The 24,018-nt window shown below is 37.1% G+C and overlaps 1 protein-coding gene across 1 annotated transcript in view; it reads left to right on the forward strand.

Annotated features, from left to right (window-relative positions):
• The window catches only part of LOC117173979 (O-acyltransferase like protein-like), a 184,231-nt gene that overhangs the window by 151,690 nt on the left and 8,523 nt on the right, over positions 1-24,018 (forward strand). The window contains exons 8-11 of the mRNA XM_033362649.1: positions 13,412-13,611; positions 13,881-14,013; positions 15,153-15,333; positions 15,500-15,642. Coding sequence (XP_033218540.1) covers positions 13,412-13,611; positions 13,881-14,013; positions 15,153-15,333; positions 15,500-15,642 — 657 coding nt within the window. The remainder of the gene's footprint in view (positions 1-13,411; positions 13,612-13,880; positions 14,014-15,152; positions 15,334-15,499; positions 15,643-24,018) is intronic.

Raw genomic sequence — 24,018 nt, forward strand, 5'->3', positions numbered from 1 at the left:
GATGGGTGCCGCGTTTGCTCGCAGTGGACCAAAAACGAATTCGTGTGACAACTTCCCAGCAGAATTTGGCATTATTTTCGCGTAAGCCGACCGAGTTTTTGCTCCGATTCATAACCATGGGTGAAACCTGAATCCACTACTACACTCCTGAGTCAACGCAACAGGCAAAACAGTGAGTTCCACCGGGCCAAAGTGCTCCGAAGCGTCCAAAAACGCAACAATGGGTCGGAAAGGTTATGGCCTCCGTATTTTGGGATGCACATGGCATAATATTCGTTGACTATCTTGAAAAAGGTAAAACCATAACCGTAGCATACTATTCATCATTATTGGACCAATTGAAAATCGAAATCGCCGAAAAACGGCCGCATTTGAAGAAAAAAAAACCGCTTTATCATCACGACAATGCGCCTGTTCATTCATGCTTAGTTGCACAAGAAAAATTGCATGAAATCGGCTTCGAATTGGTTTCTCAACCACCGTATTCACCAGACCTGGCCCACAGCGACTATTACTTGTTCTCTAACCTGAAGAGATGGCTCAGCGGTAAGCGTTTTTACTCAAATGAGGAGCTCATAGCTGAAACTGAGGCGTATTTTGGAGACCTTCCGATCGAGTACTTTTCGGACGGTATCAAAAAGTTAGAAAATCGTTGGACTCGCTGTATCGACCTAAAAGGAGAGTATGTTGAAAAATAAAACCGACTTTGGCCAAAAAAACGTCTCCGTGTTTCATTTTTCAGGGACTTATCAGACTGCCTAGTATAATCCCTTTTTCGGAGATCATCGGCACGGCTTCGTAGTTGGCTTGCAGATACAGGGCCCCTGTATCAAGTGTTTCTGATGAATACAGTTTTAATCATTAATAAGCAGTCACGGGCAATTGTTCAGGGGTAGTTCAAAAGGAAATAACCTCCATTCGAAGGCGTAAAAACTCTGCCAAAAGGTAAATAGCATCTGGGTAACGTGTCTCGAATGGTCGATCTGGGATAACGGTCCACCTTTAGAGTATGCAGCCTTGTCCTTGCATGCGGGGTTCTACGAGTGTGGACGAACCCTTTTCCTAGCTGATCGTGGGAACAACAATGATAACACCAAGCATAGTTGTAGAAAGTGCGGTTCTAAATCATCAAACGGGCAGGACTCCCGAGAAAGAATCGGACAACAATGCCGACTACCCTAGAGTTGAGTCGATAAATGCAGATTTAATGCGATGGATCAGCAAAATCTCAATACTTTTAGGTATACGGATCGACTTAATGACGACCTTCTAGAGTATATACTTCTAGAGTATATACTTCTAGCGTATATATTCTAGAGTAGAATATCAGTATGGGCAGGCAGCCAATGGAGAAAGAGCGATGCATCAGGACTCGGAGAAACATCAACATTCAGGTTTCTCTAAAGCCCGAAAATTTGGCTGAACCGGATGACGAGCTTCGTGGAGATTTTTCCAAAGATTCCGACGTCTGGTCCATCAATTTTTTAGTGTATAATACTGCGAGAGCTTTGGCGGAAGACTACGTTGTAAACAAAGACTGATCACAAGAGAAACGTATGTGTCCTGCATAAAAGTGTGATTAACTATATAACATTTGGGAGTAATTTAACCGCCAAGTTTCGACAGTTAGCGGGAACTGCGGATTCCTCATCTCACGTTCAACAAGGCAAAGCTGCTGGCCATCAGGTAGCAAGTTTTTGACTGAATAGAGGCTCATCTCGACTCCCCCAAGATCTTCCAGTTACTGTCGAATATCCCGTAAACCAGAGAAAGTTTGAAAATTTGAGAGAAAAGTCGAGTATCCACTGAAAGAAGACTCGGAGGACATAAATAGCTTCAAGGAGCTGTACAGATCCCTCATAACACCTGAGGAAGAATGCTCCTGCGTTGACTCCTGCCAAAGATGGGCAACTTAACTAAACCTAAGAATTACTGGAATTACATCGTGATGTGCATAGAAAGATGACCTTAAGGCGCTTCCTCAGGCTTGAAAATTAACCCATGTATTACTCTGACAAGTTATTCTCCTACAATTCTAAATTGTATGATTTCATATTTGAACCACAGACTATGAATTCCTAAATGCAGAACTTACCAGAACGCTGTTTTCGTAAAAGGCCTGGTTCTTGTTAGATTACAATTAATTGAAAATTGTTGCATTTTTTGCGCCTAGAAAGTAGCAAACCGCCACCATCAGTGTACTCATGTCGAATATAGTTCTCCGGCCTCTGGCTGGCTATGAAACAGCGGGTAGCCTAGTTCTTTTTTTGACGATACGTAAAAGATCGTAAACCTAATAGCGAGCCGAGATTTAGATTCGGAAAAGTATGGACTTTACATTTCTTTTATTTTCATTTTCTTATTTATTTAATTTATTTATTCATTCATTCATTTCACTTTTTTATTTTCATTTCATGGTGAAAATTTTTATTTGAAAACTCTGCAATCATAGATAATCATAATTTTCCTATCTTTTTTCTTGAATCTTTATTTGTTTCAAATACAACTGCTTGCGTCATAATGAATGTGATCTTGGTCAGAATTGATTAATTTTTTGCTTTAAGATTCATATCATGTGGTTCAATTTCATTGTTTTTCATTTGAAAAATTAAAATACTATTCACAGAAAGTGGTGGAGCCTCATTTTTCGAAGTGGGGACCTAGCCATAGAATTATAAAATTAAATGGCACAATTTGTACAGTTTATACTATGTTAAAATTTAACAAAAATTATTAATATATTTCCAATCGATTTACAAGATGGAGTGTTTGCGAAATAAATCCATACTAATACATTTTATTTCCAACACTCCCCCCCCCCCACAGCGCTCCAAATAAGAGCAAAAAATAAAAAACTACATTTTTACGTTCATTATTGTTATTTTTTAGCAAATATCCGTGGTCTTTTTCGTACGAGTACGAATAATTACAGGTGGACAATTTGAACATTTCCCATTACTTTTTCAACAATTTTCAATTGTTTACGGAAATGTAAATTATTTCAACAATAATTTAATCCCAAAAATGTAACAAACAATCGTATTTTCTGATTGAAATGTAATGGTTTGTCATTCTTTGGAGTAGTACATTTTTCTAGAAACTTTATATCATCATTGAAATCGAAATCATTGAATATTATGTTTGACTCAGAAAATACGTCTTGGGAAGTATTTTTCAAGAAGTAATTATTCAAACAAGTTATATTTGCTTAAGCAATTAGAAGGTGGTTCATCTATTTTTTGTAAGCACTATACTGTCATGTAATACACTATTTAGTTATTATAAACCAACTGATGGAGCAAATTAGGATTATTTAAATGAATAGAAATTGATTAAATATTAAAAGAAATGTATCAAAATTATTTAATTATTCAACAAAACGTAGCATAGGATACCAGTTTAGAAAAAGTGGACATTTTTAGCCCAATGTTCAGAAATTTGGAAAATAGACAATAAATAATGGCTTAAATGATGATATAATGTTTTTAGAAAAATTTACACTCCATCTTGTAAATCGATTGGAAATATATTAATAATTTTTATTATATTTTAACATAGTATAAACTGTACACATTGTTTCATTTTATTTGATAATTCTATGGCTAGATGCCCACTTCGAAAAAGAAGGTTCCTCCGCTTTTTGTGAATAATATTTTAATTTTTCAAATGAAAAGCAATGCAATTGAACCACATGATATGACCCTTGAAGCAAAAAATTTAATCAATTCTGACCAAGAGCACATTCATTGTTACACAAGCAGTTCTATTTGAAAGAATAAAGATTCAAGAAAAAAGATAGGAAAATTATGATTGACTTTGATTGCAGAGATTTCAATTGAAAAATGTCACCGTGAAATTGAAATAATGAAATGAATGAAATGTACAATCGGATAAGAGAGAAAAAAGGTATAGCCAGAAATTGAACGGATTAACCGATTTTCTTCTTAATTTTTTTAATAGTCTTATCGTAATGCCATGAACCTAATACAGAATATTAAAATTAATTTCCTTAATATTTGCTCATTTCTAATTTCTTTAAACCAAATGTAATCTCTAACAATAGGAAAGTCGAGTGAGGAAGGACAGGCACTTAATCTAAATTTTTGGCTCGATCCTAGTTTTATGATGTTTTAAGTATTGTCGAAAAAAGAAATAGACCCCCGCTGTTTCATAGCCAGCCAGAGGCCCGAGAACTATGTTTGCCATGAGTACACTCATGGTGGCGGTTTTCTACTTCCATGGCTCAAAAAACGCATCAATTTTCAATCAATACAATTCTGAATTTTAGGAGAAAAACTTGCCAGAGTAATACATGGGCTAATTTTTAAGCCTGAGGAAGCGCCTTAAGATCTACGCTGAGAATAAAAAGCAACTACACCTAACTCTCGGGATTGTCGAAAAATACTCTCAGGATATTGGAATGGAGTTCGGAGAGACCTATGCATACCTGGTCATGCTGCAGAGCCGTATTCTGAACGTCATGACATTGATAAAGGATGCTTTTGAAAGCTGATGCTTCTCTATTTATTTAGAGTGTTTCCATGGACGAACAACGATCTCAAATTCTTCGATATCGGGTCAAGAAAGGTTGTGCACATTAACATGCATGAACCTTAACTCTTCTGTTACGCAACTTTACATATCTGCACCTCGAGCTCCGCCAAACGATCCTAGGGAAATATAGTCAATTGTCAAAAATGTATGTTATCGAATTTTCGGTGGAAATTTTATTTATACCTGTATAGCAATAATTCCATTAAAATATTATTTAGCCTCCCTAATTGACTTTGAAGTTTCAAAAAATCGAAAAATGTCAACTTTTTCGCTATTTTTTTAGATTCATGGTAAATTTCTCGACTATTTGACCATATAATGTGTGATATACATGAATCAGAATGTATTTTAAATATGTTGCAAAAAATGATTCAAATAACTTGTACTCCATTTAAGTGACCTTAAAATTTCAAAATAACGAAACAAATCTACTTTTTCGCTATTTTCTTGGAGTTACGACAATTTTTTCGCCTACTTGACGATGGAATGTCTGATCTACGTTAGGAAGAATGTATTTTTAATACGTTAAACCAATAATATATTCATAATGTCAATATTAAAACTATTTTTATTAATCAAGAGGGGTTATTGATCAAGAGAAATCAAGCAGGTCTTTATCAAGAGTTGATATACATATCTGAGTCAAAACGCAATGTGATATTTTATAGAAAACAAACAGCGTCATTTAAAAAAATGATTGAAAAGAATGAAAATTTCTATTGATTGAAGCCTCAAAGATATTGGAGAGGCTCCAATAGTTTATGAAAATGTCATATAATTGAAACGATGTTTACAGACCGTAAGACCGAATATATTGCTGAATTGACCTGAAATACTTTTTGAAAATTAAAACGGTCGAAGAAAGAAAAAAACTGTTTTGGATCTGCTGTATCTACAATTGCATTTACAATTGTACAGTGAGAAGGTAATTTAAATGATTTTTATCCGGCCAGAATAACGTAGAGAATTTAAAAAAATCGAAATCAAACTTTTTTGCTTTTGCTTAAAGTTATATGACTTAGCAACCATGTGACCATCAGACGAGTATTACATATTTCTTAAAATATATTCTGAATAAAATCGAATAAAAAATAGCCGGAACATGGTTCACTGCAATTTTTGAGTGCATCAAGGTTTTGTGTACATTTTACCAGTGCACCACGGCTCACCAAGCTTTTGTTTACATTTTGTATTTCCTAACTGCTTTTTCAGAAAAAGAACTCAGTTCAGTTTTGACTGTCTAATTGATAGTATGTTATAAGAGAGCTGGAAAACTCGAATTTTAAACAGCATTTCTTTTTGTCATTAAATTCAGTAAACATCGTATGTGATTTGTTAGTCGTTTGAGTTTTAAAAATGGATTTCTTAAGCTAATGCCCAATCATTAGAAAATACAGAAAGTTAAGTAACCGGAAATAACCGCCCACTTTGATGTAATAAGATACTGCTTTTTGGAATGCGAAAAAATTCAAATAGTTATGGGAAGACTGCAGGATATATGGAATGGAACTTTCATCCCAATTTTTAAAGAAGCATGAATCGCAAAGATCGCTAAAACAGATTCAGATGAGTCGAAGAAATTGAACAAGTCGCATGGAAGAGATAAAGATAAATCATGGTACAAAAGTGAATTAAATGCGTTTCGCCCAAATGAATCAAAGTTATTTAATACTATCCGTATCTCATCAAGCTTACGTCTCTGACGTTAGAGATGGAATCATCCGATCAAGATTGGAAAGTTGAAAAGCTTGCCCATTTTGGAAACGAAAAATGATTTTTTTTTTTATTAAAATACAACGAATAAATTAAACCTAATGTCAGAAATTAACGTAAAAGAAGGTTATTGGTAATACTTTGATAATTTAATGGCATTATAACAAGCCAAAATATGTTACGCCTATCCCGTTATTTGATTTTATTCAGCATATATCTTAAGAAATATATAGTACTCGTATGATGTTCACATGGTTAATAGGCCATATAACTTTAAGGAAATAGCGAAAAAATTTAATTCAGACTCCGAAGATTAATTTTGTTGTGAAATAAAGAGCAATATATCACTTTCAGATATTTCCTGGTAATCCAAAATCAATACAAATTACTTTCATATCGACATTCTGCACATATTTTTGGTGTGACATTTTGAAAATCCATATTTTTTAATTTACATCAGACATTTCATGGTCAAAGAGTCGAAGACATTGCCGTAGCTCTAAGAAAATTTCAAAAAATTAAATTTTTTTTCTCCATATTTTGAAATTTCAAGGTCACTGGGTGATCCCGTTGCGTCACGTTCAAATCCTTAGGCGTGACCGCACAGCCCTCACGATAGGGAGGGCACCGCAGCTAGTCGGTTGGCTGATATTTCAGACTCATTGATGCAGCAATTGCCTGCGAGTATTACACAGGTGACAGAGGGGACTTTCTTCAAGCCCCATCTTATGTCAATGGTATCGGAGGTTTCCGTGTCCTATAAACATTTTTATTAAGACTTTGATTTCGTTGCTTCCGAGCTTGAGTAATTGCATCGCTTGGTGAGAATTTAGCTTTAAGCCCAAGATTGTTTTAGCTTGTCTGCAGCCAGAGACCAAACCCCACTCCTTCTAATGTTCTTCTCCCTATAACTCTGCCACAGGGTCAGAGAGGCGGTACTAGTTTCTTGAACTTATTTTCCAGGTGCTCGTTCCATGACAGCTTCTTATTCAGAATGAGTCCCAGATATTTGGCTCGTCCTTTGATTTCCAGTTATTGTCCAGCCAGCTTTAATATACTCGTGCTTTCCCACTTTTACCTTCTGGTGAATACAACTGCAGCTGGCTAAATCGGATTGACTGATAGTCCAGTCCTCTTGTATCATGAATGTACTATTCTTAGTGCTTGCTGCATTACTCCGAAGAGTGCATCCAGATGCTGGCCGCGCACGATAACCAGTATATCGTCCGCATAGCCTATAACGAGGTGGCCCTGATTCGTGAGCAGATGATGCAATTCATCCACTTCCAGGCACCACAGCAGGAGTTATAAAATACCACCTACGTACATCGCGAGTCAACGGTTCAACATAAGGTGGTATCCCCCTTAGTCGTAGTTAGGTTCTTATTGGCCAACATGTGACAGGTGCATTCCAAGACTGCAATTGGCACACCCTGTGCGATCAAAGCCACCCTAATCACCTGACCAGGGGCGTAGTTGAAGGCTCCTTCAATGTTCATGAAGGTTCTGATCGTGAGGCCTTCCTGCTTCAGTTGTCCTTCGATTACGTCAACTGCTCTACTTAGGACCGTTCCATAGGAAAGATGTCAGTCTAATAAGACGGAAATCATTGAGTGAAGTGTACCCGATCCTGTCCGCTTTCGGAATGAAAACTACGATCGCACCCCTCCATGCCGTCTGAACGTAACCCAACATCAGACTAGCCATAGCAAGTCTCACAATCGGCCCAATGATGATCTCACCAGTCTTCTGTAAGAAGACTGAATATATATTATCCGGGCTAGGAGACTTGTAAGGACTGAAGGACTTCAGGGCCCACCTGACCTTAGCTGGGGTAACAATCTCGTTGGCTAGCAGCAGTTTTGGGCCCAGTTGTGCCACGCGAGTCTTTGATTGCCTCGGAGGTGCCGTCCCCTCTTCTTCTAACTTTGTGAAGTCCGAAAAATGTGCCTTGATCAGGTGAGCCCAGGTATCCCCGCCAGACTCTGAGTACCTCCCGCCGGGTAATTTCAGAGTACCGAGAATAGCATCTAGATTTCGAGAAAGCAGCTTATCCAGTCTAGCCGCCTCTGCTCCTTTTTTGATGTCAGTGCAAAAGTTGGTCCAGCTTTCATGTTTTGTCTTGCGTATTGCACTCCTGTAACTATCCCTAATTGTCGTAAATAAGGTTTCCCATTCCACCAGTGTGTTTCCCCAGCCTTTCGGACTCCTAACTCTCCGTCGGTCGCAACCCTAAACTGACGAGGTCGGTCGCAATGTGCCTGACAAGCAACCTGTATTTAATCGAGAAATAGATAAGAAATAATTCTTATTAAACCTTGGCTTGAAGTTTTCGGGGTCGCTGATTACGATTCTGATGTCAAAATTTAAAAATTAAAAATGGCGAATCCAATATGGCGACAAATACAAGGCAAAAACTTAGAATACACCATTATATTTCTAACTTGTCTGAAACTTGACGTATCAGTATAAGGGGATTTTCAGGGTCACTGATTACGAATTTGACATCAGGGTCTAGGAAAACAAAATGGCAATTCAAAATGGTGGACTATTTTTTAAAACTATAACCGGGCCTTCCTGAAAAGCTCAAGTTGCTCTATGGTGAGCATCAAGTTTGGGTAGCTCGTATCCATCACTTCCACCGTCAGGAGCTCAGCCCTCTAAGCGGTTGCCAATCCAGCCCCCAACGACTCCCTATTAATCGGCTGCTGGGCTGACTAGTTACTCTTCACAGGCTTAGTCTCCTTCCGGTGGGGTGCCCTCTGAGCCCCTTCTGAGCTTTTGAGCCTTCTAAGCCTCAGTGTTAGTTATTGGCGTTGTGTTAGCCGATGTACTGAATATCACAGATGCTCTACTAGCCCGCTGCGCTTACCTGTTTAGTCTCCTTTTCAGAGAACCGTTGATGAGTTTCTTCATATTTGGGAACTAATTGGCCGCTTTCGTTTCGATAGCCTCATTCAGAGAGACCGTCGATCCCTCAGCTCCCGGAAGCGCTGGGGGCACAGCCGCCACCTGAGTTTGGCCTGTCGGAGACACAGATTGAGAGGAAAGGGGTATGTTAGATGCGTTAGGACCCAACACCTATCTCCCTCCGTCACATCCCGTTCTTCTTCTTCTCTTGCAATTAAATTTGCGCGATCCATTTTGGTTCCCTTGAGTAGCTAGGGAAATTAAAGGTCCACCTCTGCAGAGCCCCGCATGTTAGGACACCTTCGTTACCCCTCCGTGCCAAAGTGCCACGGGCACGATCACTCTACACCCATTGCTGGGGGGGGGGGGTCCCATTGAGCGAGATACTCAATGAATATAAGGATACTTTAGAACTGACCCAGGACAGCCCATTTGTAGGGGTCCTTTCATCCATATCCACACGCATGTGGACCCAGGTCCGTTTGATCCCTATATCCCACACGCTTAATCCTCCCCAACAACTACTAAAAAAATTTTGCTGTTCAAATTTAAAGAGATGCTTTGTTTTTTTTTGTGATTTTTAGCTATATTTACGATGCGGAGACAGAAGGAATTTTTCATTTTATGAAACTTCAGGGGAGTGTTTTTGACTCTCAATACATAGTTTTTATTGCTATTAGACCTTCGCGCAAACAACTTTTTTTTCCATACGCCCTATGCGTGTCGTTCTTGGGTCTCTCAGTGCCCTCAGGTTGCACGAGACTTGCCGAATCATCGTATTGAATCCATCGCAGACTGTAACCACCTTTCTCACGGTCAGATATGGTTACAACTGAAATTTTACCGCGGTTTTACTGGAAGCGGGTGTAGTTTTTCCGAATGGCAACACTTTCGGTGAAATCCCGCCGCTGTTCATTGATAAAATTTTAACTTTGCATATAGTTAACATCCTGCATTACATTTTTTAGAATTTGTTGTTATTTTTAAATACTTTAAATACAAAAGTAGACTTTTTTAAGGGTCCGATCAGTAGTATATTAAGACAATTTTCCGCCCTGGGCAGTTGCGAAATTGGCCCCCACCCCCTCGCTCCATAGTTTTTTTGAACGATTAAATAAGTGTGTGTCCGGATCTTTACTTTGTAAAGGGTGCCTTTTAGACATTTACAAGTTAATGTCCCTGGGATTATTGATTACTATGATCAGCCGGAAAACCACAAATTCGATGATATTGCAATTATAGATGGTTTAGCCCCACTGTGGGGGTGCACCTATGCTAAAGGATCTTAACGATGTCTCTAGGATATTAGCGTCGCGTCGTAGAGTACAGAGATCTCATCTCTGAATGCGGGGTTTTGTGGGGGTTGACGAATACTTTCCTAGTTACTCGTCAGGACAATATGAAGCAAAATCAAACAAAACAATCAAGGAGAGTGTGTGAGGAGTTAAAGATGATTTGGACGTTGCGGAAGAGCTCGACATGAGCCAAAAGACGGAGGTTAAACAGGACGTACCTAGCATGGAGCGGAATTTGGATGAAAATGACAAGCTCATTCAAGACCTGTGTAGCGTTCTGCAGAAGATGCGGGATTTCTACGATTACAATAAAAAATGTGTTCTTAACAATGAAGGAAGCAAAGAAAATGGTAAGTAAAATGTAAGACACTATGATTTTCCCCAAGTAGCACTTCAGTTTTGTGCCACAGAGTGTTAACTAGACCGTCGGCAAGAAATCGAAGGAAGCCAAGGTGAAGGCACGGCTGAGGGAAGATACGAGGTAAATCGAGAACCAGACGGAAGAAACCGTGGGAACTCCCACTTCCTATGATGGGAAACAAGATAGAGAGCGCACTATGACTTCCGTTAAGGAAAATGCTCCTGGGCCAAAGAAAAAAAAGCCAAGGAAAAGCACCTCTGAAGCAGCAATTTTTACACTTAAGTAGATGGATGATGTGAAAATAACATCTGCACTCAAGCTGTTCGTTTGAGCTACGCCGAGATCCTGAGAGACTTCAATCGAAGCAACTGGTGAGAGGGCAGCGTAAGCGAGGTCGTCCCCTGTACCGTGGACGAGGTCTTGGACCTCTACACGATAACAGACGCGGAGGAACTCGAGGCCGCCGTAAGGAGGCACTTTGGTGTATCTAGGTGCCTTGAAGTCAAGATGAGCAAAACCAAGAATGCCTCTAGAGGAAATCTGAACGTCTATGTCAAAATGGAGAAGGAACTGGAGACAAAGCTGCTGAGAACAGGATACCTGAAGGTGGGAAGGGTGTCCTCTAGAGTACAAAAGAAGACGGAGGACCTTAGATGTTAACGCTGCCAAGGCTTCAGCCATATGGCAGCAAGCTATGAAGGTCCTGATCAGACCAGAACCTACTGGAGGTGCGGCAACGAGAAAGATGGATACTCAAATGGCTCTAATCCTCTAACAATGTAAAGGTTATGCTTCAAAAGCTTGAAAACCCCATCCTTTTGAAGGACGAAATCCGTGCTTGAAACGCAAGTCGTTCATGTTTCCTCAAGAAGAACCTCATCCTTAAGCTAGTAGAACTCTACCCTTAAGTGTAGGCCTATCTGCATACCGCGAGAGCAGGGAGGGGGAACTCACGAGATATTTCTTGTTTTTAAAGGATGAATTCAACGATATAAATCGTAGAATTTATTATTTGAAAAAATGTAAAAATTACAAGCTCGAAGAGCATGAAAGTTCATCTTTTCAATGTTTGATTATTCTCTCCGTGCAGTATTGTGACAAAATTGTAGGGTGGCGACCCCGCACTTTCCTGAAAATTGCAATAAAAGTTTGAGAAAGCGTATTCCGGGGACATGGGTTGGAAGGAAGAGGTGAGTTCAGTGGATTTTACAAAAATATTAGTAAAATAGTGAGTCGCATGTTCGATTCTAAGTATTAATAGAGAAAATACTCAGTGTACAGCCCCTCGTGTAATACTGAATGACAAAATATCATAAATTATACGTTTCTGTTGTTTTAAAGTAAATTAAATTAATATTATAAATAAAAAATTAAAAATTAATTAATTTAAGTAAGGAATAACCTATATGTTTCTTCAGGTCATAACCTTATAACAGGGGTCTTAAGCGAGGGGAAATTTGGTCGCAAATACTTATTTGCAAAATGTCTCGTTTCCACCACTAAGTCGCCTCACTCAGCACGGAAAAGTTCCGTCTCCCTCTTACAGCTGAGTAGAAGTTCGTTTTAGTAGAAACGAGACATGTGGTAAATGAATATTTGTGGCCGAATTGTCCCATGCTGAAGGGATCTGTCTTAAGAACGCAATGCTTTGAAAATAATTCAATAAATTCTTCTGAAATTCGAGAATGCCATTTTAAAACTATTAACGGATTATTTAAGAAAACAGGGTGAACCAACATTCGGTATATAATTTCTGACCATGCTAGACTTTTTCCTACAAATGCGGAACTTCTTACAAAAATCTTTCTATAGCAAAAACTAAACAACTTTTCTTAGTTAAAATTTAAGATAATTTTGTTAAAACAATAGACTATATGTTAGATTACATAAATATCCAAAAGAACAATAAATATTTCCCGGATTTTTATTCAGAAAAATATACTAAAATGATCAAATAAAAAATCTGAATTAACTCAAGTTTTTGAATTATTATGAAGTGATTTGAAGTACATTGTTCTGAAAACTACTAATTTTCTTACGCTAAATCTTCATAACCATTACATTTTTTTCAATACTCTCATTAAAAGTAGGGCATTCCATGCCTCTAAATGGTGCCGTAAAAATAATAAAATTTTAAAAATATTAATTCGGCAGATTTTTCCAAAAGAGAGGTTTTCCAAAAAAAAAACTTTTTTCCCAAAAGTTCCTAACTCCTAGAGGAAAGAAATTGTTTAGCATACAGGTCCGGCAGATTTTGCAAAAATAAAAAATAATGCTGAAGTCAGAAATAAGCCTGTAAATCACTACACGGGATCGGAAATTTTACGATGAACGGTAAAAAGGCATCAAATAATAATCTCGGAAGATTGTTACAAACAATAGCGTTTAATAGACGTGCTTAGTGCACATAGACAATTACTAATTCTGTCTACTATTTCGCAATCCAGCTCATACTTCAAGTTTCACACTCGTCGGTAAACGCCTATTTTGAGATCTTCTATCATGAATCGCTAAAAACTTTATAGAAATGGTTAAATGCGCAAATCAAATAAGATTTATACTTTTTTTGCAATTTCAGTGCATGTCTCAATCTTGGTATCTGGCGGTCGATATGCAGTTGATTTGGATATCGCCAATTTTTCTTTTTCCGATGTTGAAGTTGAAAAAGAAAGTATTCTTCTGGATTATACTTGTTTTTGGAGTTACTGTGTCAATCATTGTCCCATTTGTTTTAACTTACTACGAGAAATTACCCGGAACTATGCTCTATTACAAAGGGTTAGTGTGTTTGAAATGGTTTGTACATCTTTTAAACCTAAAATTTAATACAATTACTAAAAAAAGTTCTTCACAGAAAAAACTAAATATAAAAAGCGGTTTGGGTCAAAATTCTGGGGGCAGTCTGTCGACACAAAAAAATTACGATCGGTAAGGTAAGGTTTTTACCTGAAAAGAAATGTTATCTTTTGTTTTTTCTGCGTTTAAGTTTATAAAAATTCGTATAGGAAGGATTTAAGATTTAATTATGTCAACTTTTTCTTTTTAAGATTGGCCGATACAGAAAAAGTCTTTGTCTTGATTTACGTTAAAACTTACGCAAGGGCTGGTCCATATATCATGGGTTTAGGTTTGGGATATTTGCTCCATAAGACACATTCTTTTAAAATCACAATGTCGCCAGTAAGTATATGTGTACATACCTATCAGATAGACAGTACAAAACAGTCATAATTCACAAAACTGAAGAATGAGCTATTGAGATCCTTTTATTGCTAAATAGAAACAAAAGAAGTTTATTTTTAAAAATTCATCAGGTTTTGAGAACCTGGAAATCGAATTTTTTATTTGTCGATTTAGGTTCACGCTACTAAAAGCTATAAAAGTTTAAGAGCTTAAAAATGGTAAAAATGCAACGTTTAATATAATATCTATTTAAAAAACAGAAACTTCCTTGGAGGTATATTATTCTTGTATAAAGGAAAAATTCATTCGAAAAAGTAATTAAAGTTCAAAAAATTGTAAAGAGTTACGATGTTCTTGCTTTTTGTAAAAAAAATTTGTACGAGGAATACCGTCATTAAGTATCTGGACACGCACATTTTTTAGAAATTAAAGTTTCTTAATTTTTCATTGTTAATTTTAATAATTTGAAGATAATTTGTTCTTGGCTTAAATTGGTTGAAAACTATCAAAATTCTGATAAAAAGGAGCCTATGATTACCTCAGTATATTCATCTTTTAAATAAGATATTGCAAACATAGAGCGAATAGTTTTTTACAATTTTGACTAATATCTCCAATGAGAAACATTTTTTTCTTGGGATCACTTAAAAGTTCAATTTCTGTCGCATTTCAGCGACTTACGAGCCTAATTTTTCAATATTTTTCTTGCATGGTGCAAGAACTTAAAGTTGGACTAAAAAAACTGGAAAAATTGAGAGTGATCTCATTTATAGGAAAATAATAATAAAAATCAAATAAATGTATATTTGAAAGGATTTTTATGGAAAATTCATAAATAATTGTTGTGCTATATGCATTAAAAAATTTGTTGCATAGCCGAAAAAAAATATTTTTCAGATACTAAGCGATACTGCTTTTTTCAGTAGAAGTCTGCGTGCGGAAGGAAACCCCGTTTAATTTTTAGATTTTTTGTGCCAAATTCAATTTTCGAATGATGATACCCTAAGTACACTGAGCATTCAAAAGTATAATTTTACGCAAAAATTATTTATGTAAACATTTTTTCCCTCTGGCATTATCCCTTTTTGATTTTTATAATTGATCAATGTAAACAATCTCTTTTGGACGTTTTCTAGTCGTATGTACTTTCTGGTTGGCTCTTAGCCGCTGCTGTCGGTTTGTCGGCCGTTTTGGGAGCACGTGGGCTTTACTACTCATATGATAGGATAGAGGCCAGTTTTTATGCTGGTCTACACCGTCACGCGTTCGCACTTGCGATCTCATGGATTATTTTTGCTAGTACTCATGGTTATGCTGGTAAGTTTAAATATTCTTGCTCGGAGTTGGTAAATTGTCAAACCAATTACGCTTGTTCGCAGGCAACCTATTGGGGCCATTTCCCTATTATCAAATAACTCAGTATACTCTTATGCACGCTAAGCAACCCTTTAAAATTGTATTTAATTATTTATTTATGTTACAGGTCTAATAGGTAAATTTCTTTCTTGGCGAGTTTGGATGCCTTTTAGCAGACTCACTTACTCTGCTTATTTGTGTCACTACATCGTCTTGTTCTACTATTCGGGGACCGTTAGGGCGGCAGAAAAACTGACGACAGTTAATGTGGTCAGTGAACTTTTATTATTTATGAATTACAAGTTGACAATAAAATCTCTCTTTCCGAATGATATTGTCATTCTTATTGTTCCTTATCTATATTATGGATAATTGTTTCTACTTTATCTAAAGAACTTCACTTGACCGATATATATATAATATTACACGGAGATAAAGATATCACACAGTAATATCGCAAAACCTCTATATTGCAAGAAAGCGCAATATGATAACGTACAATGAGGTCCCGGAGCTTTGTACGATATGATGATGCACTAATGTCTCAGGAAAAAAATGAAGTTAAATTATATTGCTGTCGCCTACTACGGCGTCCTTTGCAGCAATGGGAAAAAGCAAAGTAGGAGTGAATTCGAGCTATAAATCGGGACACCAGACTTAAAACAATCACAAAAAAGTCAATATTTGCTGCAAGTAAGACCTGCAACGGTTAATAATTAAACATATTTCGGCGAAAGTTTCACTGAGGTTAGAAAAATAATTATGAACTCGTCGACTGCGTCGCGTTGAAGTGAGCAAATTTCGGTAACACATGTAGAATCAACAACAGAAAACACAAAAAAATTTGTTTCTATTGAATTCCGAAATAAATCACATTATTTTAGACGAATTAGAACTTATTTAATACCATTTAGCAAAAGCGCAAAATGTGAGAGATGGGAATCGCCATTTCTCTCACATTTAATGAAGTTAAACGACGCTAGATAGCGCTGGCGTCGTAAATGCTGCTATACCTCGAATAAAAATGGAGCGATTATAAGGCGAAAGATTATCCAGGCAAGGTAAAAAATCGGAGATTATCTTCGATTCATGTAAAGTTTATCTGACAAGAAGAATTTTTGTTCCGGTGAATCTTTCATCTGACATCGATGTAAACTTTATATTTAATTTTTTTCTGTGATCGCATGCTCACTACGCGAACCCTAGCGAGATCACAAAAGAAGAAATACAATGTGATAGTGTGATAAACTTAATTTCTTACGTTATAGATTGCAAAATTATGCGGTATATAATGTAAAAACTTGCAATGTACGATATCACAATTTTGCGCTATTATAATGCGGTAATTACGATATATAGCGCAGATATTAGGTATATATTGTAATTCATGCGATATAGTTTTCTGAATCTACAGAAAGTATAATTGACTCGATCGGAAATATTTCATTTTATCAACAAAGCTTAATGTTGTGTAGACATTAATATTTGTCTTAATAGCAAGATGACTTGGTAATGCCGACTATTAATCTGATTGACGGGCCATTGTAACGAAGATACCTATCATTTTTGTTTTAAGTTATCGAGTATTATTCTACTACCATATATCGGCAGTAAACCATTTTTACCAGCGAATAATCTATTTTATGATTGAGGGCCATTCAAAACGCTTCTTCGTCACAGAGCATCACATAAAGATTGAAACCCCCTTTTTGACGTAACGTAGCGTCGTTGTAGTAATGTGTTCTGCTATTCAGAGAAGCAGGGAGCAGGTTGTGACTTAAGTCTGCAGGCAATGAAACGTCCACTATGATCTACAGTCTACACTGATTCATTCAGGGGCGAACACACCATATCCCGTGCAGAAATTTAGATGGGGCGCCGGTCGAGCCCCGATCGGGAGAAATGTGGGCCCAATAGAGTAATCTGTCTAGCGCCAGACCGTAAATGAAACGCCCTACCCGATAGGGCCCAGTTTTGAGCATAAAAAATGGGGGCCCGAGTTGGCTCAGATATAGCCCCTTTAATTTTGTATTTCTATAATTCGTAACATTTTAAAAGTTTTTTAATAACATTTTTTTCAGACTTTGTGTTTTACAAAACTTCAATTTTTCAATATTCTACATTATTGAATAGTTTGTATTCCTTAAATTTATCGCTAAGAGTTCCCATTGCGAAAAAAATATTTTATTTAAAAAACAATGTTTAAATTTAGAGCTATTATATATACACACACACTTGCATTCATAAATGAATTTCAATTGTAAATATTTTTGAATCTTTTGAATATTCTTTTGGAATGTATTTTGTTTGACTAACGCACGTGCCGCACATCGAATGAGATTTTAAAAGTGAGGTGAATGTATAGGAAGCTGACGTACAATTTAAGGAATGGAAATGATTTTCATGCAGTTTAAGAGGAACAAATGAAGTCGGACATCCCTAATCACAAAAGTCTCTTATTCCGCAATGTATGATATTCGACCTTGACAATATAAACATCTGAAGAATCTTTTAAAAAAATTTCAAAAACAGTTAAAAATTATTATATTTTGTAAAAATACATATTTTCGTTATAATTTTATCATTTCTATAATTTTTTTATACAACTTAAGTCCATGTGACGAGTGGGCCACGTGACCAGATTCCCACCTTGCCGCCACCTTTCTTATTTCCGAAATTATTTTCACACAAAGTGCTACATCGAGTTGAAAATTTGGGATAATAAATAAGAAGCACTAAGAAAGGTGGGTCTGCTCTTAAACTTTAATAATTATAAAAAAGCACAACAAATTATTTAAAACAAAACACTTTTTTCATAATTATACAAATTTAGGGCCAGACCCAACATTCTTAGTGCTTCTTGTTTAATATCCCAAATTTTCAACTCGATGTGGCGTTTCATGTGAATATAAGTTGGGAAATAAAAAGAGTGGTGGTAAGGTAGGAATCTGTCCACGTGACCCACACATCACATGGCCTTAAGTAGAATTGCTAAACACTTTGCAGTATTTCTGTAACTTTTTATATTTATAGTATGTTTCACTATCATATTTCTGATCAGCGCGTCAAATTACATAGCTATACGAAGTCATTGCATATATAAGAAATCTCACTAATAACTCTGTGTTTCCGAATTTGCCATGTACTTTTGGCTTTTGGCATTTTAAGTTCGATATAAACAAAACAATATTACGATGACAACAGAAAACTTGACATAATCTTGTCTAACCTAACCCAACCCGACGTGGTTCGGACGCGAGCCACACCATCTGCTCCCTTGCGGTCACATATAGAAAATCCGATCGGTCCCAGATCGGAACTTGGGAATAAGTTGGGCAATTTCTGCACAGAATACAAAAGCTAGAAGACCAATTTCCTTTGAAAAATAACAGATTTATTTGCATTGTATACAAACTTTACATGTTTGCGCAACTCAGGGTATGTCTGTAATCACCGGTTATATAAGTCTACCCAGTGGGCACAAAAATATGAAAATCCCAAGAACGTCTTTGGGACGTTTCTAGGACGTCCTATGTCAGGCCAATCCACGTCTTTAAGACGACCAATGTCCTAAATATGACCTAAGGACTTCTTAAAGTTATGGACGTTCCCGGGAAATCTTTTGTACTGACATTTGACGTTTGAAGAGTATCCCTAGGATGACTAAAAGACATGTTATAAAAGACGTCTTAGGGATGTCCCAAATACGTCTCTAGGACATCCTTAATTTTTTGCTTACTGGGTAGCGCTACGTTGTGTTGGCCCTGCGACAGCTAATACAGAAAGGTTTGGAATTTTTATTTCTAAAGAAAAAACTCATAGCACGTGTATTTGTTGAAGTAAATAGAAATCCTACTAATTTTTTCTACCAAATGGCCTTCTTTTAGCTAATCTGACAGTATTCTATGTCCCCTTGTATGTGATATTGTCCATAACAATAACTAAAAGGCAAGAACTGCATTTCCAACGAGAATTGTATCATTAAATTCGGAAATGTTCCAATAACGCATTATTATAGGTTTATTTAAAATTAAAATAAATATAATTATTACAACAGTAAGCCATTTCCCTTTAGAGGTAGGCGTGGCTCATTCGGTGGGGAAGGGAGTAATGTGAGGAAGGGATATAGAATTTTTAGTTTGCTCAGACCCAAGTTGCTGATCAATCTCTCTAGCAATCACCCCAAGTGAAGATCCTCACAAATTCGTCATGTGAGGTTCCCCACTTGGTTCCATTAGTATCCAAGGTATTTTGTTTCAGGCGTCATTCACTCTGCTGACACTCTTTTTATTAACTATTGGCCGCCATACTTTTCTGTCCTGGCATACTTCTCTACCTTCTTTTACGTCCATGCATTTTTTCATGCAGGCTCTCGTGTTTCTGTGGCTTCTTATGTCTCTATTAACTGGGGTCTTATTCATACATTCTAACCATTCTTTGTGCGGTCTGCCTCTGGGCACGCTGCCATTTACGTTACCTTGATACAATTGTTTTGTTAGTCGTTTATTTGGCATTGTCTTAACATGTCCAAACCATTTTAACCGATTTCTTTCCCATGTGTCTACTAGCGTCTCTTCTGTCCCCTATTCTTTGAGAATTATCTCGTTACTCACTTTGTACATCAGAGTTTCCCCGCATATTATGCGCAAGAATCTCATGTCAATTACGTTAATTTCACTCTTATCTTTTGCTTGATATGTTCATTTCTCGCTACCGTATAACATAGTACAGTCGGTACAAATATACTCGTAGAATTATGTATTGCCATTTTAGCTTTATTTGATACATTTTTACTTCTGATAAGGCCAGTCACGCATGATGAAGAAAATGGTATAGAATTGCTAGAGCATCTACAAACAAGGAGAGAGTTTACCCCCCCCCCCCTCCCCCTGATTTCACGATTCAACACAGATCTTTGTAATTGATACAGTCGCCAGTAACACGACCTCATGCATTAATAGATCCCCGATATAACTTTTGTTCAAAAGGTATAAAAAAAGATCCCCTCATTACGAATATCTTGTTTCGATTTTCGAAATCATGGTCAGTTTTTGTGTAAACAAAGATTTCAATAATTTCCCAAGTATTGTCAAATATTTAAAATATTTCACAAAGATTTCTAAAGATTTTGGAAAGATTTCATGTTGTCCCCTTCAAAGTAATCCCCCTCAGATATAATACACTTGTGCCAACGCTTCTTTCAATCATCGAATCACTTCTGATAATCATTTTGTGGTATCGCCGTGAGTTCTTTCAGCGATGCAGTTTTTATCTCCTCAATCGTTGAAAATCGATGTCCTTTCATGGGTCTCTTCAGTTTTGGGAAAAGAAAAAAGTCACTGGGGGCCAAATCCGGTGAATATGGAGGCTGAGGCATGACTGTGGTGCCTCATGACTGTGGATCTTTTGATCAAAATTAAGCAGTTTTGGAACAAAGAAGGAGGGTCAATAAGGCCGGTTTGTGGGCCATCTACAGATTGGCCTGAAACATGTTTTATTTTATTAATCTAACTAGGTCGCATAACCCCTTAAAAAGATTTTTCCTGAGAGTGTTCTGATTTCAAGATATAGTCATTTTTAAGTTCGTATTTTACATGGGGTTTCGCACTTTCATTCAAATCATGCTAAGTTTCACATTGTTAGTATTGCTCACGCAAGATCATACTTGGCCAAAAACTGCGCACGTATATGCGTTACAACATATGTTAAAGCCATCATTTTTCTCGAGGTACTTAGCCTTCAAAATAGGGCTTATTTTTATACTTTATGAAAAACCGAGGAGTGAGATTAAAATCAACCAAAGTCAGTGGAATATGAAACAAAACGCTATCGTTCATGTGCGACTGCCGCTTCGCTACGTACAACTGTTTTCCCTCTCCACATGGTATTCGCGTTTGTTGCCGATACTTTTAGCTATATTCTCCTTCATTCTTCCTCCACGTTTCGACCTGTCAAAGAGTTCTTATCCACTGTATGTGATATTACTGCGTACATACATCTTTTCCAGATTATTTTATTGTAGTTTTATTTTATCAGTATCGACTAGTTTCATAGTGATTGTAAGTTTTTTGCACAGGTTCTTCGAAGGCATGAGAGGCTACACTTTTTTTAAAATCCTTATTATTTAATAGTTCTGTACATCAGTCTCAGATTCTCTTTATTTTTTCAGGTGAAATAATTACTTGCGAATTAAGTTTTAATTACTACTTATGATGCCGAAAAAACAGTGTTCTTGTTGCGGCAAATTCTTAAAACCAAAGAGTCATCTATCAGTACTTCAGGATGAACGGGCATTAAATGTTCTTAAAACTGCTTTTAATAGCTCCTTAACCATTCAGTCAAAGGTTTGCGATAGTTGTCGATGCTTTTCGATTAAAAAGCGTCGGATTACAGATGCAAAAGAGATGAGTTCTTCTGAAAATGATTTATCAAATGATTTAGAACCAGGTAAGAGTCAGATTTATAAAAATTCAGAATCTTCCAGTGAAGATGGAACTTCAGATTCTGACGCTAGGAAAATCAAACTTCCAATAAGAAGATGTATGATTTCTCAATCCAGATGCATTGTCTGTCATCATAAGAATAATCGTATCAGAATCAAACCTTTTGCTGCATGAGGGTTTACGTCGATACTGGTATTTTGATTCCTGCAAAAGCGAGATGCTGTGCTTCTCATTTGGTTGATAATGGTTTTCTTAAGAAAGAGGCTGTTGCGTCTATACAAGCCACCTCTGATTTTACTCACATGAACGCTGAGTCGATTTCTAAGCTTCTGAATGATTTTCGTGAGGAGGCAAGAAAAACAGGGTTGAATTTTGATGATTCATCTGCGATTGAGGATAAAGATTATTATATGCTCACCGGTTTGACGAAAAATCAATTTAGTGACGTTGCACAGTACTTGTCAATTGAAGTGCGTTCGACAAAAGGTCGTTCTGTGCGTTTGTTCCTTGCATTATTGTTGATCAACTTGCGCACAGGTCTGTCCAATGCGATTTTATCAACTATTTTTGGCATAGAAAAACGAAGAGTTGGCAGAGGAATTACGGCAGCAAGGAAAGCTCTGATGTCCTCCTTGGTACCTCATCATCTTGGTATAGGTCACATATCACCCGAGTCGGTCATTAAGGACCATATTACATCAACGGCAAAAACGCTATTCGCAAATGGAGAAGATGTATGTATCCTTGTAGCTGATGGTACATACATGTTTATCCAAAAGAGTAGCAATTACTCTTTTCAAAGGCGGACATATTCTATGCATAAAGGAAGGAATCTGGTGAAGCCCATGATGTTAGTAACGACGACAGGATATATAGTGGATGTTTTCGGTCCGTATTTTGCTGATGGCAAGAACAACGACGCTAGTATCTTTGAAAATCTTTTAAAACAAGATTCAATAAAACTGCGTACATGGATGCCCTCAAACTCTGTTATCGTTGTCGATCGCGGTTTTCGGGACTGCCTAAAGTTTTTAGAAGATCTTGGATTCGTTTGCAAAATGCCTCATTTTCTTCAAAAAGTATCACAGCGCACTACGATTAAAGCAAACCAATCAAGGCTCGTTACTAAAGTCCGATGGGTGGTTGAAGCAGTCAATGGGTTGATAAAAACTTGGAGAGCCTAAAGTGATGTTTTTCCAAATAGTCAAATCCCGTAAATCGGCGATTACGTCAGAAAAGTCTGTGCCCTTTGTAATGCTTTCCGACCTCCTAGAATTCATGATAATTCCGATGATCATCTGATCGCTGAACAAATGTTGGGATTGGCTTCGCAGCCTAATCGCCTGCAAGAGCGAGCAGAAAAGGAAAACTGGGCAAAAAGGAGGGCATCGTGGCTTCCTATAACGCAAGAGACACTACCTGATTTTCCTAGGTTAACTCTTGATGAATTGCGATACATCACACTCGGAGTATATCAGCTGAAGCAAAACCAATTTTATACCGAGGAACATTTATCTGATGATGGAATGTACTCCCTTCTTGTCCACAAACAGGAGGAAGGCATTCTAAGAGTACAAATGCAGTCTCGGCATACATCTTCTAAAGTGTATAACTTATGGATAGAAACTAATCATGGACCAAATCCGATAAGTGGTTGGTACTGTCAGTGCAAAAGTGGTTCAAGAGTGGTAGGATGTTGCGCTCACATTGCTAGTGTTCTGTGGTATCTTGGTTACTCTAGATATAACCAAAACACTCCCAGACCTTCACGTGAATTCGAAAGTCACGTGAATGATGCATCGCGTTGGTCGGAAAATGAAGGAGAAGCAGCATCATTTTCAGATGACCAAACCAATTCTGACGAATAAGGCTGTTGCAGAGTGCCTAGAATCTAATCGACCATAAGTTCTGATTGACTGTAAACTAATATACTTTTTCTTAGAAAAATGTCTCCAAGATTATTTCGATTATTTTATAGAAATTATTGCTAATAAATCTGATAAAGTAGCACATTTTTACTCCTTTCATGATCACAAACCTAATAAAGTATAAAAATGAGCCCTATTTTGAAGGCTAAGTACGTCGAGAAAAATGATGGCTTTAACATATGTTGTGATGCATATAAGTGCGCACTTTTTGGCCAAGTATGATCTTGCGTGAGCAATATTACCAATGTGAAACTTAGCATGATTTGAATGAAAGT

Source organism: Belonocnema kinseyi, chromosome 5 (assembly GCF_010883055.1).
Source record: "Belonocnema kinseyi isolate 2016_QV_RU_SX_M_011 chromosome 5, B_treatae_v1, whole genome shotgun sequence".
NCBI lineage: Eukaryota > Metazoa > Arthropoda > Insecta > Hymenoptera > Cynipidae > Belonocnema > Belonocnema kinseyi.